Raw genomic sequence first — 15359 nt, forward strand, 5'->3', positions numbered from 1 at the left:
GGTAGATTCTGCGAAGCACTACTCTTGCTAAGGCTAGTGTTAGCAACACTTCCGGTTTGAGCCCCGTGTTACAATCTACATGTTAGGGTGAAGCTAAAATAGTCTCTCAAAGCTATCAGCGTAGGTAGGGAAAAAAAGTGAGATTTCTTGGACAGTTTCTGACATGGTTTTTGTTAAGTTCTGATAATACTTAGTATGCAAACAAGTTTAACAAAACAAGTTCGTTCTAGACACTAGCATGCCAGAGCGCGCTGCGGCAAAGATACGTTAGAAATAAAAATCGTATGATATCAAAACAATCATGCACTTTATTCGCAATTAGAATTAAATCACATTAAGTAAAAATACACAAGGACTAGACAACCTTATAATTTTAAACAAACTTAACTAGAAATTATTCAATAAAATTTAATAAATCTCGTCATTTGAGCAATACATTCGTCACGGGGTGTTTATGTCATGGCCCGGACGCACGCTATATGAGGCCGTCAGCGCAAAAGTGGCCTAATCTTACTATACTAAGTATGGAGCAATGAGGTTTAAGTTTTCATGAATTTCAATTTGATTGGCAAAAAAACAATACTCGCAAAAATAATTTTTACAAAGCCATCTGTTATCTATGGGTGAAACTATGGATAGGCCGATTTTGCACCAAAATTTAGTATATTTGAAATAAATTCATATATTCATGTTATACCTTGAATATAAAAAAATGTGGGTTTTACCACTTTTGCGCTGACAGCCTCATATGTTTGTACCGATCCAGCCAGTATTTCTATTCGTCTTTAACGCGACTGTCACAAGGAAGCAAATGTTCGGTAAAATTTCCGGGAGTTTTCAAGCGTCCAAAGGGAGCCTGCCGACGTTCAGAATTTTTCCGAACGCCACTTCAACGTGCAATCGATATTAATATGTATAATATTCTAAATTATATTAAAATTTAAAAAAAAACGAAATATAATAAAAATACTTTGATTAACAATTAAAATACTAATCTCTTACAGCCATAATAAACGTAGTGTACCTAATAGTTAAATGGAAAGTAGTAATAGAAAAATAAAAGATGCAATGTAGAATTACCAGCTGCATCTTAAGACTAAACATACACAAGTTTGGTCCTATTTAGAATGAACTATCAGAACTTTATAAGGAAATGTTAAAATAGTCGAAGACTTTATAAACCGGACTTTATGGAATTCGTCTAGGTGCTATAAAGCTCTGATAACTCATCATGAATAGACCACAGGACAATATATCTCATCAAAAAAGGTAATGTTTATAAAATTTTAAAACGAATTATAAACGTATGACATTTTTTCTCTGACGGCTTTTGCAGAGATGCATTCCTATTTTAAGACATGTCCAAATATTTTAGTTCGAGAGTTACGTCTAAAACTTATTAAAATTTTGCCCATAGACATAGCCCACTAATTTTCTCGCCGGATGTTCTCAGTGGGTCGCGTTTACGATCCGGTGGTAGATTCTGCGAGGCACTGCACTTGCTAGGGTCAGTGTTAGCACCACTCCGGTTTGAGGCCCGTGAGCTCACCTACACGTCAAGGAGAAGCTGAAATAGCCTCGCAAGGCTATCAGCATTGGTAGGAAAATAAATAATTAAAATTACAAGATTCCACCCGAACAGATAAGAATGCGAGTTAATAATAAGTGGTCAAATTGTGAAATCTCCGGTCAAAATACCTCTATAATAATTAATTTAGCGTAAAGTCGCAAGTAATAAACTCATTTACGTACCATCCATAAGTCAACTTAAACTAACTACATGGACACTTAAAGTTGGCCGGCTTATACTTCGCTTGCCCTTTTCTGATCCACCGACGTTTTATTTACTTAATAATTAGTCTAATTGTTATATGTATTTAATGCGGCTCGATAAGAATTATAATAGCATTAACAATTTGGAATGAGCAAATGTCTATAAATGTACATGTATTTTTTGTGCATTCTGTTTTCATTTTAGATTCTTTCTCTTGAATTACAATAGAACGAGTTCGCTAATTAATGATTTGAAATAAAGCAATTTAAAATTTAAAACCGTCCAGATTTAATTGAGTTCTGTTTCCATTTCTTTTTAGATACGCTTTTAAGCGATGAGGAAATACGAAATTAAAATTTGCTTTTGTGAATCACTACCATTTTTCTCGGAAACCATTATCTTATTGACAGTAAATTTTAAAAGATAGTACAGATTATTGACAGTATATACTTACTAACAGTATACTTATTGACAGTAAATTTTAAAAGATAGTACAGATTATTGACAGTATATACTTACTAACAGTTTACTTATTGACAGTAAATTTTAAAGGATAGTACAGATTATTGACGGTATATAGTTACTAACAGTATACTTATTGACAGTATATACTTACTAACAGTATACTTATTGACAGTAAATTTTAAAGGATAGTACAGATTATTGACGGTATATAGTTACTAACAGTATACTTATTGACAGTATATACTTACTAACAGTTTACTTATTGACAGTAAATTTTAAAGGATAGTACAGATTATTGACGGTATATAGTTACTAACAGTATACTTATTGACAGTATATACTTACTAACAGTATACTTATTGACAGTAAATTTTAAAAGATAGTACATTTCGGGTAATTAAACAGATTTGCCGAGTCACATTAACTTTTTAGTACTAGATAAAATCTTAATGCCGATAAAATAGTTTTTACGTATTCTGATTTCGACGGGTTCGCAGTTACCATCCGGCTTATTTCTGATGTTAATCGAGCGAATGTTACGAAACTAAATAACTCAATATAATTTTATTGTATCTTCGATATGACATTTCGATAACATGACTTGGCATATTTAAAGTTTATATAATAACAAAGAAGAGCGCAGAAAGATAAAAATATTGATGTTAAATGTTCCAAATATAGGTATATAATATAATGCAGTTCTTGCGTTGGTAAATGTTTGGAACACTGAATTGCGGTCCAATTTCAATCACTGGGTAACCAGTTTACATATTATTAAACTGTAAAAAATGTGGAAAACGTATTGTGTCTATTTCACACATTACATTAATGCAAATGAAATAACAAATGCGCGAATAAAACATATAAGTAGTTTCAATTATTTATATTTAAATTTATTGAATGTATCATTAACGTGATCCTAACAAGTGATCAGTGACGTCATTTAGCGTTACATCATAATGTCATAGCGATTCAAGCAGCAACTTGTCTGATAATTGTCAAGAATCACAAAACCACTTCAAGTGAATTTCGTAATCGAATATTTGTATTCAACTAATGATTATTTGTACGAAATGATATAATGACTAAGTAATAACTAGAATGTTTGATGTGTTTGTTCATTTTAAAACGAAATTGTTTTCAAATGTCGCGCCGTGAACGAAGATTCGAGAAGTGATTAATTTTTTTAAATTAAACCGGTGATTGCTTGATTTGCATTTGCTGTTTTACCACTCTACTCTGTTTCACGGCAGACATAATGGAGGGTAATTGTGTAGATATTGAAACGAGTTATTTCTTTAGTTCTACCATCATTCGCTGACCTAAAAGGATTTGAATACCGAAACCTAGAACAGTTTTGTGTTCGAAGCCAGACGAAGTCCAATGTAAAGTAAAAATAACACTGGCCAAATGTCGCTGTATAAGTATTTTGGAATAAGAATAGTAGCGTTGGTGGTAATATATAATAGGAATATCCATATTACTTCCGTCCTCCGTAATTTCATCACGATGATTTCTTATCTCTTTTTAACGGCATAGTTTCGTCGTCAATATCTACTTTTCCGACTAATATTGGTTCAGCTCCCTTCTCCTCCGTGCCTTGGTCATCGTAAGGCAGTTCTCTTTTCTCCAACTCCTCCGCTAATCGCACAAATAGTGCCCTGAAAGATTAACAAAATCTAATCTTATCTTATCTACAAAATGAGCAAAAATGTTGAAAAAATGTGAAAGTTTAATAAAACAGCTACCACCAATTGTAGCTGTTGTCGAAGCCGGAGTTGGATTGAATGTATGTAAATTGACATAAGGAATAAATCTCTTATGACAAAAATCGACAATGTATACTGAAGATAAATTTCGCCCCGCGTCACAAGAACATTGAACTTAAAAAGAAATAGGTGAATGAAGAAGAAGTTAAGTATATATTTATTTTTATTTATTTAGCTCATCTACCAGAATATCCTCAAAACTAAATTATAAACAGAACCGTCTTATGAAGAGGAATAGAGAGAGTATAGTCAGTACTATCGCCTTCATCAACATCAGCCAAAATGCCTCATTTGTCGATCGTAGGTCATAATATAGAGCCCACTACAATTTAGACACTGGGTGGTGTTCTTAAAGTTATTAACGAGTGTATGTGTAACCTGAAGGATGCGGCAAAATGTCGAACTAAATGGGTCTAACTGTTTTTAATTTTTTTATTGCTTAAGTTGGTGGACGACCTCACGCCCCACCTGCTGTTAAGCGGTTACCACGTAAATGCGCCACCCTCCTTGAGATATAAGTTCTTAGGTCTCAAGTATAGTTACAACGGCTGCCCCACCCTTCAAACCGAAACGCATCACTGCTTCACGCCAGAAATAGGCAGGGTGGTGATACCTACCCGCGCGGACTCCCAAGAGGTTCTAGCACCAGTAACAATGCGGAAAAATGTCGAACTAAATTGGTCTAACGTCAAAAACGCGAAATTCGGATGGGCATCCAAATACCTCAAAGTCTAAAGGCAGTATTTATGAAAACGCACTTACTGGAATACAAAGCCTTGCATATTCTTCGCAAGGTAATAGAGGAAGAGCCAATCGGCGAACTCGCAGCCGTTGACCACCCTGATGACGTTGTACGGGTTGAACTTGGCGTTGCTCACGTGACGGAACATCATCTCGTTGAACCGCAGCGACCGGCGGTACAGGAAAAACGAAATTACCCGCCATATCACAGCTGCGGGGGAAGTGTCTCATTGAGAAGTGCAACCAGATTAACGATTCAGGGCCGATCTATAAGTCGTCCGTCGAACAAATTACTGCTGACAACCCCGCTGAATATTCAATTCAGATGATTCAATTCTAATATTAATTTAAACGTTTTTATTTGTTAGAATTCCTTTTTGTCCTAAATTTTCTTTACGACCCTTGAAAAATTTGTTCTTCTATTAAGTTATCTTATCATGGGTCTAACTGGATGGTCTGTAGTTAACCTGGAACTTATGGCTGAACACATTTGAGCTCAGGAATGAGCGTTTAATTTTACAGACCAGCATCTAATGTCTACAAATGAGCGGGTAATTGTGAACGGTCGCGAATACATATATGTCAACACTAATCATTAAGTCAAAATCTCAAAAGCATTGGAAACCGGCAATCCGCCTGATTGTTTTGCAGTGGAAATAGATTAGTAGCACAGTCCTATACCCGGACTCAAAGTACGCCCAATAACCAGCGCCTTCACCAATAGCCAACTTACCCAATAAGGAGACAATGAAAAGGAAAAGCAGCCAGAACCAAAGCACTGTGTAGATCTTCTCGTGGATTATATTGAGGGCCATTACGCAGAGCGCGTCGTGTTGCTGGATTGAGCCACTCGGACCGTACTTGTGGAAGATGCACTTCGTTACCTATTAGAAGCAGAAAAAGTCCAAAGTGCACGTAAATAAATGAATTTTCCGAACATCACCATCATCAGTCGCAAGTCGCATTGCAGCTGTTCTTTCTATTAGACTAAACTAGACTGGATTACCGCTAGTATTAGACTGTACCTAGTGGTGGTAGGACGTCTTATGAGTCCGCACGGGTAGGTACCACCACCCTGCCTGTTCCTGCCGTGAAGCAGTAATGCGTTTCGGTTTGAAGGGTGGGTCAGCCGTTTTATTGTACAAACTGGGACTTAGAACTGATGTCTTCGGGTGGATGGCAACATTTACATAGCTGATGCCTGCCCCGCTGACCACTTAACACCAGGTAGAGTATGAGCTCGTGCACCGATTTTAGCAATAAAAATATAATTTAGATGGGTAATAAAATACTATAACAGGTATAGTATAATTTCTAAAGCTGTCTTAATTTCCAGAACTAGAAAAAAATACTAAATATGAAATTTAATAGAATAGAATAATAGTATTCAATTGGTATACATTTCTTTCTTTCATTGTTGTCCACAATAAGCTCACCTTCGGAAACACAAGCTCCAGCGGATCGACTATGTGGCTCCAGTCTTTCGTTTCGAGTACTCTGGGGCCTAGTGACATGAACGCCCCGTTTAGGAACTTGTTGATCACCCACACCTGGAACATGACGTGCAGCAGATTCGCGACCTCCATGGAGACGAGCCAAGTCGACCACGTCCTCGATATCTTCAACCTTTTCATTCAAAACCTTGGGTTATCTTTTAACCTTAACATTAAATATAAAATGGCCATCGATTTTTTTTCAACTTTGGCTTAACAAGCCCATGGACCACTTGCCATAAGGGAACTAACTACTGTAATACATAAACATCGCACAACGTATTCCTCTAACATTATAGACAGCGAATTGGCTGTGCTCTTTTCGTATTGCTTTTTTTTTATATTGCTTATATGGATGGACGAGCTCACAGCCCACCTGGTGTTAAGTGGTTACTGGAGCCCATAGACATCTACAACGTAAATGCGCCACCCACCTCGAGATATACGTTCTAAGATCTCAGTATAGCTACAACGGCTACTCCACCCTTCGAACCGAAACGCATTACTGCTTCACGGCGGAATTAGGCGAGGTGGTGGTACCTACCCGTGCGGACTCCCAAGAGATTCTACCACCAGTGATTACGCAAATTATAATTTTGCGGGTTTGGTTTTTTTTACACGATGTTATTCCTTCACCGTGGAAGTCAATCGTGAACAATGTTGAGTACGTATTTCATTAGAAAAATTGGTACCCGCCTGCGGGATTCGAACACCGGTGCATCGCTACATACAAATGCACCGAACGTCTTATCCTTTAGGCCACGACGACTTCAGTGGTAAGTGGTAACAGTCGCTTATGTCCATGAGCGACTGTTACCACTTACCACCAGCTTCTCTGTGTACAAATCTAACAAAGAAACCCATCTTGAGTCATGAAGTCGAAATATAAACTCTGTTGTACACAATACCTTTGAAACCAGAACTCATGGCTACTCACTAGGGAACTAGAATATTTACAACTTTTTGTTTTTGTTTTAATTAGATTTAAATTTCTGGGTTTATATTTTCGCATTTACTAGAGGTTCGCATATTGTATATCTTTAAAGCTGTATTTATTAATGATATAATTAATTATTTCTAAACAGGCCTGCAGGTGAAGTTCTAGAAATATACCAACATTATTTGTTGTATGCACATGACCACAGTTGTACATGACATTTAAAGAATCGTTATCAATGTAGAGCGCTTGTTATACTCAAAATAAACAACAATTCTGGCAAACTGCTTTGAAATAATCTCAGAATTCGGGTCATATTTGAATAAAAAACAAAACATTTGTAAATGACACATTGTTTTTTTTTTAATTCTTTTAAGAACGAGTGAAATGAATTTTAAATATGTTCTGCGATGTTATTTTCATAACAATAAAGTACAATTTTCACTTTCGAAACTTTGGTTCAGTAATATTGCAATAATTTTTTTTTTTTTTTCCTACCTAAGCTGTTCGCCTGGAGCGGCTAATCCAGCGTAACCGTGGCTAGTAGGTGAGCTCACGGGGCGCAAACCTGGCGACGATGCTAACACGAACCCTAGCAAGAGCCGTGCTTCGCAGAATCTACCACCGGATCGGAAACGCGACCCACTGAGAAGATCCGGCGAGAAACTCAGTGGGCTGTGTCTGAGAGTTAGTTTACTCGTCGAGCCCTTCGTCGCAAGCGACGGGTTCGACCAGAACGGTGACCGGTGCTTGAAGTACCTAAAAGCACTGTTAGTGGATCGGGAGGATCCGAGATGACGTGTTAATTTCTTAATGGTGGTTGTTATTGTTAGTGATTCGAGGTTATACTAAACTAGACTGAAATTTTTTTTAAACGCTAGGGAATTCTTTTTCGGATACCCGGTCGAGGGAGGTAATTAATGGACCGGGTTATATCGGACTCCGGCGCGTCCAGAGAGGAAAAAACTAGACGAGACTGACCTACCACTAGGATTAATTAGACTATACCTACTGGTGATAGGACACACTGTTAGCCCGCACGGGTAGGTACCTCCCAATGTCTGCCGCAAAGCAATAATGCTTTCAGTATTAAAGGCCAAGACAACCGTACTATAGAACTGAGCTTTTTTTATTGCCCTTGTAGGCATACGAGCATGCGGCTCATCTGATGCTGAGTGGTTACCGTCGCCCATAGACTTCAGCAATGCCAGGGACAGAGCCAAGCCGCTGTCCACCGCTTAATACCTATTCTCCAAAAGCCTCGTTTAAAGAGAGTCATGTCATAGCGCTCAGGAAATACCGTGGAGGGGAGCTCATTCCAAAGCCGGATGGTACGTGGGTTTAAAACTCATGTCTCAAGGTATACCTACCTAAATACAAGATCAAAAATCGCGGTAAGTACACTTAATTTCCATTTATTTGTAGTCCCACCCACCCTTTTCTGTAAATAGTACTTCTAGCATCTAGGTGTAATGTTTACCTACCATGACATAACTAAAGTTTGCTTTGAACGTCATTGAGAGAAACAAAAATGAGCATAGTTAATTTAAAAGCACACTGATTTCGCACGATGATTCGCAGGCCATCCCAAAAACGATTTCCGGCGTGACGCCATTTAAAACCATTCAGTTTTCCGTATTGTAATTTATAATTTGAAGTTTGTAGGTCAAATGGTTTTTCGTTAGCATTTTGTTGTACACATTTAACTGTTAATTAATACTAGCTCTGTGATCAAAACACGATTTATCCTCTACCTATTCGCCGGTAGCCTAAGAGGCTATTCCGTACGCGCGGATGGGTAAATGAGCTCACAGGCTCAACTTGAGAGAATTTGCTAACAACTAGCCTTATCAAGAACAGTGCTTCGCAGAACCTATCACCGGATCGGATTCGCGACCCACTGAGAAGATCCGGCGAGAAACTCAGTGGGCTAATAATACGATCATAATCGCCGATACCTCAAGATTTATATTCATTTTGTCTATTAATTTGTGTTCATTGTCAATCCATTAAATTTCATTCAACGATTACAGTTCATATATTAATGCATTCATCCTGCTGTTTTTTTCTAGAGAAGCAGCTCTATAGCTCTGTGTCGCGACACAATGAAGTTTTTTTTTTTGTTGTTTAGATGGATGGACAAGCTCACAGCCCACCTGATGTTAAGTGGTTACTGGGCCCCTAGACATCTACAACATAAATGCGCCACCCACCTCGAGATATAAGTTCTAAGGTCTCGGTATAGTTATAACGGCTACCCCACCCTTCGAACCGAAACGCATTACTGCTTCACGGCAGAAATAGGCGGGGTGGTGGTACCTACCCGTGCGGACTCCTAAGAGGTCCTACCACCAGTGATTACGCAAATTATAATTTTGCGGGTTTGATTTGTGTCACTAGCGCCTTGTCAATTGTGTCACACTATTTAAAAATACGATCTTTTTGTCTACGGTGGTAAGTATTCGTATCTCTGATGCAATTGCTTTATTAATATCAGACATTTTGCATGTAAATATGTAAGGCATCGCGAATCTGCAGACTATGTTAGTGCGTAGCTGAGTAAAAGAAGCTGAGAGCCGTTATCGTAGAGGATGTAATGGACTCGACTGATTGTATTTACACTCTCAATTAGGTATCAACTAACTTAAACAAGAATAATTTATGCTCGTTTTAAAAAAAGTCTTTTCAAACAAAACTATAGCCACGTTATTATTAAAAAATGCTTCGAGAGTTATTTATACAAAAACCCACCAACCTTAATATGATGTCTTTCCTAATTGAATCCAGTTTGTTTTCGAGGGTCTTCTTTGAAGGTACTGTGGTGCCGTTGACGGTGATGTCGTCGTCGTGGAGCGCCAGTCCGGCGTACTGGAGTCCGTCAACCAGGGCCTTTATCCTGCCACCTACCCATTTGCATATATTACTCACTTAGGTTTTATATCGTTTACGAATACTCTCGTGTTTTTTAATTTTTTATTACTTAGGTGGGTGGACGAGCTCACACCCACCTGGTTTTTTTTTTTTATTGCTTAGATGGGTGGACGAACTCACAGCCCACCCGGTGTTAAGTGGTTACTGGAGCCCATAGACATCCACAACGCAAATGCGCCCCCACCCCGAGATACAAGTTCTAAGGTCTCAGTATAATTACAACAGCTGCCCCACCCTTCAAACCGAAACGCATTACTGCTTCACGGCAGAAATAGGTAAGGTGGTGGTACCTACCCGCGCGGACTCACAAGAGGTCCTACCACCAGTAATTACGCAAATTATAATTTTTGCGGGTGTCATTTTTAATACACGATCTTATTTCTTCACCGTGGAAGTCAATAGTGAACATTTGTTTGATGTTAAGTGGTTACCGGAGCCCATAGGCATCTATGTCAATCTATATACATCTATGTCAGTATATCAATCTCTCTCATATCTCAAGGTGAGATATGAATTGATATGTATACCTTGAGATATGAGTTCTAAGTATTGGTGAGTGAACACAGTACAGTTACTCAAACAGGGGCTCAAACCTGACGTCAATGCTAACACTAACCCTAGCAAGAGCAGTACTTCGCAGAATCTACCACGGGATCGGAAACCCGCCCCGCTGAGAAGATCCGGCGAGAAACTCGTGCGCTGTCTGTGGGTTAATTTACTCGTCGAGCCCTTCGTCGCAAGGGACGGGTTCGACGAGAACGAAGACCTGAGAATTAAGAGCTGAATAACACTTCACAGGGTACACAGAACTATAGACTAGTGGAAATCATATAGCCCAGTCTCTTGTAACCTCAATCCTGAACCATGCTGCCATTCGGCTAACCGCGCAACTATTTCTCCAATAAAATATCATAAGAAATATGTAATAAAAGTCTTCGAGTTATTGACGCATTGTTATCTAATACGATCTCCCGAAGCCGCTCTGTCGATTTGATACGTCGACAACACTCTAACCGAGTCTAACCTGAATTATAAGCGATAAGATAAAACATCACATCGAGCTCTCGTGTCTTTGTCAACTGAAATACTGTGTCAATGGAACGGGACAATCCAAATTGTAAACCATGTATATACAAATAACTTGTAAGTTTTAATATGAACGTATTTTTAACTTATTGAAGTCGTCGTGGCCTAACGGATAAGACGTCCGGTGCATTCGTGCTGAGCGATGTACCGGTGCTCGAATCTCGCAGGCGGGTACCAATTTTTCTAATGAAATACGTACTCAACAAATTTTCACTATTGACTTCCACGGTGAAGGAATAACATCGTGTAATAAAAATGAAACCCGCAAAATTATAATTTGCGTAATTACTGGTGGTAGGTCCTCTTGTGAGTCCGCACGGGTAGGTATCACCGCCCTGCCTATTTCTGCCATGAAGCAGTAATGCGTTTCGGTTTGAAGGGTGGGGCAGCCGTTGTAACTATACTGAGACCGTAGAACTTATATCTCAAGGTGGGTGGCGCATTTACGTTGTAGATGTCTATGGGCTCCAGTAACCACTTAACACCAGGTGGGGTGTGAGGTCGTCCACACATGCAAGCAATAAAAAAAAAGAAACTCGTACATATTAGACATTTAGAATTGAAGTTGCTTAACTAAAATTTTTGAGAAAATTAGTTGTATACTATCGACGACTTATGTCATGTAACATGTATTCTATCAGCTTATAAAATATAATTTTTAATATTAAAAATTTATATAAAATTTTAGTTAGAAAAGGTCCAAGTACACCTTCCGTCTCTTTAAAATCAAGCGCATACATTAAGCTTTAAGGCTTAAAGTATTATAATCAAAAGTAAAAATTACACTTCTTCAATTACATTATGGCGTTTACTAAAAAAAAAACATAAATTTTGGATTAAGCCACTTCAATTCTAAAGGTACGATATGTGCGAACGTACACATGTCTGTTTGATAAGTAACGGAATATTTGAACGTGCTTTTCACCGACTTTAAGACGTCCGAAAACTTGAAAATTTGCACACGCATCAAGTACCGATGGCAGTACAATAATTTTATAACTTGCTTCTATTATGATTTATTTATTTGTCGTATGGCATTCGTTTACACTGCGTGGTTATAATTTAAATTTACAGTTTGTGAAATAATCGATAGCTTCTTCTGTTACATTTTTGAGATCTTCCACTTGGCCTGCGAATCTCGTTAGTGGGCATTCCATGACAATGTGGCGTATAGTTTGCTCTGGGCATCCGCATTCACAGCTTTCGTTTTCCGTCCAGCCAGTATCGACAGGGTAAAAGATGAATCTTTTTTTATCAGTAATTAGCTTATTTTTTCTTCAGTTTTTTAACTACTATTAAAATTTTAGTACTGGACTGTGAGCTTATATAACCACAATCATTATAACGCTAGAGTGAACTTCTCCCATCTCATACAAAAAGGGGCTTTAGAAAAGACATACAATTTCATAAAATTTTCATTTTATAGTCGATTAAATACTGACTCAGAATTTAGGTTACAATTAAAATAATGACGACGCTTGCAGCTGAAAGTAAGTATTGTACTTTTTGACGAAGCATGTTGCTGATAACTTTATTTCTGTAATCTGACGAAGCATGTTGCGGATAATAACATGGACTTTTAGGTTAGGAATATTGTGTTCTTTTTTTTATTACTTGAATTATGTGATTTATCTATCATTAAATTAATTATTAAAATTAACAGAACTTCTGACATAAATACCACGTACCATCCGGCTATGGAATGAGCTCCCCTCCACGGTGTTTCCCGAGCGCTATGACATGTCCTTCTTCAAACGAGGCTTGTGGAGAGTATTAAGCGGTAGGCAGCGGCTTGGCTCTGCCCCTGGCATTGCTGAAGTCCATGGGCGACGGTAACCACTCACCATCAGGTGGGCCGTATGCTCGTCTGCCTACAAGGGCAATAAAAAAAAAAAAAAAAAAAAAAAAAAAAAAAAAAAAAAAAATTCGCGACGAGTTACCCACTTCATCACAATAATCGTAGATTTGTGATTTAATACAAAAGATAAATAGCAAAATACAATGAAACCGTCAAAAGCGAACACCCCATTTGTGCTGTCTAATTGAATTGTCTAATTGCTGCTCTATATTTTTTTTTATTGCCCTTGTAGGCAGACGAGCATACGGCCCACCTAATGGTGAGTGGTTACCGTAGCCCATGGACTTCAGAAATGCCGGGGGCAGAGCCAAGCCACTGCCTACCACTTAATACTCTCCACAAGCCTCTTTTGAAGAAGGACATGTCATAGCGCTGGGGAAAGACCCTGGAGGGGAGCTCATTCAATAGCCGGATGGTGCGTGGCAAAAATGACCTCTGGAAACGCACTGTCGATGAACGCAGGGGTTCCAGGTAATATGGATGAACTCTGTACCGATGGCGGGAGGTACGATGATAAAAAGGAGATGAAGGTATCATCTCAAACAATTCCTCAGAGCATTACCCATGGAACATACGGTACAAAATACTATTAATGTAAGTTCTATAAATCACTTTACCTTCTTTTGTCTTCCATATGTAATGAGGCAGGTAGAAGCATATAGACTGGATGAAGAGTACGAAAGGTACCCACTGGTAATACGTGTGGTGGATGGTCTCGTCTGTGGCAAGGATGGGCCCTACTCCGGGATGAGGCAGGAACTCTCCTTGAAGTAGACTCTCGTTGTAATGACGAACCTGATGATGAAATAGAATTTTAATCATTACACAATCGATAACATTAAATAAGTGGATGATTAGGAGAAAGTTCTTAAGTGGCATCGATAGGCAAATCAGTTGACAGACCTCCCAAAGTTCAGCAGCTAGTCAACACAAAATGCCGCCACCCACCTTGAGACACTGAAATCAATCAAGACTTGTCTCATACCGCCCACGCGTTCTCAAAATACTTTCTGCCACCAATAATTGCCATTTGCCGAACATTGCATGTTGCTGTAATAAATACTCAGAGCACGGCTACTTATTTTCGCTCGCTTTTTACCTACATATACATAGGTTTAAGAAAACTATTAAAGAACATATTCTGTGCAATAAAGCTTACTATTAAAGTCAGATTATCTAGAAGATTGCACAAAGTGGGAATGAGTTGCTCGCTCCGGGCATTTTAATATTGTTATTATTGTTACGTTATAATACTCATTGTAAAAATGAATATTTAAAAAAAAAACTAATATTTAAAAAAAGAAAAAGACATGCCCGCTGAGTTTCTTGCCAATTATTCTCAGGACGGAGGCTAGTTCTTGTGAATTGGCGGTAGTTCTTTTGACGTTCAACAAGTATGTACTTTCATTAATGTTAAATAAATTTTTTTTGATTTGATTTGATTTGATTTGATTTACGACACCCACGACACGAGATCGACTTGTAGTGTTTCAGGCCAAGATAGCACTGGAATAAATTGCTGTTCAACGCATAGAATTAATATCCACATTCTCTATAAGAAAACATTCAACCCCCTTGCCATAATCGTTTTAAAATTGCCGATAATCCGATTATAATTTGCGTAATTACTGTTGGTAGAACGTCTTGTGAGTCCGCACGGGTAGGTACCTTGTCTTTTTCTGCCGTGAAGCAGTAATCCGTTTCGGTTTGAAGGGCAAGGCAGCCGTTGTACTGTTAAAAGTGAGAACTTACAACTCTTGTCTCAAGGAGGGTGGCGGCATTTACATTGTAGATGTCTATGGGCAACGTTAACCACTTAAATATAAATAAATAATTATAAAATCGGGGTTAAATAAAAATAACAATTTTGTTTTTCCTTTAATGTGTCCTGTCAGACGGATTCTTTTTGTTTGTTTTAAGTTTATTTTATACAAAAACTTAGGTCTTTTATTTATCGATTGAGGCACTACGAAGTATGCTGGGTCAGCTAGTATAATAATAATAATTATTAAATTAATTTGCATATGGCCAAATAATTCTAATGCTTTATTGTCTATTTATCTCACAAATACCTAATCTGTTGCACATGCTGTATTAATCACCAGTATGACTGTTTGTCGTGTGCTGCACGATTGTGCGTCATTACTATTATACTTTATACTTTGTATCAAAGGCAGGCCTCTCGGGTTATCTCTAGACTTGATTGTATAAACTATTGATTGGTAAATCAAGGAAATACTTGGACATCTACAACGTAAATGCGCCACCCACCTTGAGATATAAGTTCTAAGATCTCAGTATAGTT

The 15359-nt window shown here is 38.1% G+C and overlaps 1 protein-coding gene across 6 annotated transcripts in view; it reads right to left on the reverse strand.

Moving 5' to 3' along the window:
• Positions 1-288: 288 nt before the first annotated feature.
• Positions 289-15359, reverse strand: part of LOC101744090 (innexin inx7) — a 37998-nt gene continuing 22927 nt past the window's right edge. For all 6 annotated transcript variants that reach the window (XM_038015991.2, XM_062672384.1, XM_062672383.1 and 3 more), the window contains 6 exons: positions 13672-13849; positions 9935-10082; positions 6186-6375; positions 5483-5633; positions 4771-4960; positions 289-3900 (listed from right to left, as the gene is read on the reverse strand). In XM_038015991.2, the coding sequence (XP_037871919.1) occupies positions 3744-3900; positions 4771-4960; positions 5483-5633; positions 6186-6375; positions 9935-10082; positions 13672-13849 (1014 nt within the window). In that variant the 3' untranslated portion in view covers positions 289-3743. The remainder of the gene's footprint in view (positions 3901-4770; positions 4961-5482; positions 5634-6185; positions 6376-9934; positions 10083-13671; positions 13850-15359) is intronic.

This window comes from Bombyx mori, chromosome 15 (assembly GCF_030269925.1).
Source record: "Bombyx mori chromosome 15, ASM3026992v2".
NCBI classification, from domain to species: domain Eukaryota; kingdom Metazoa; phylum Arthropoda; class Insecta; order Lepidoptera; family Bombycidae; genus Bombyx; species Bombyx mori.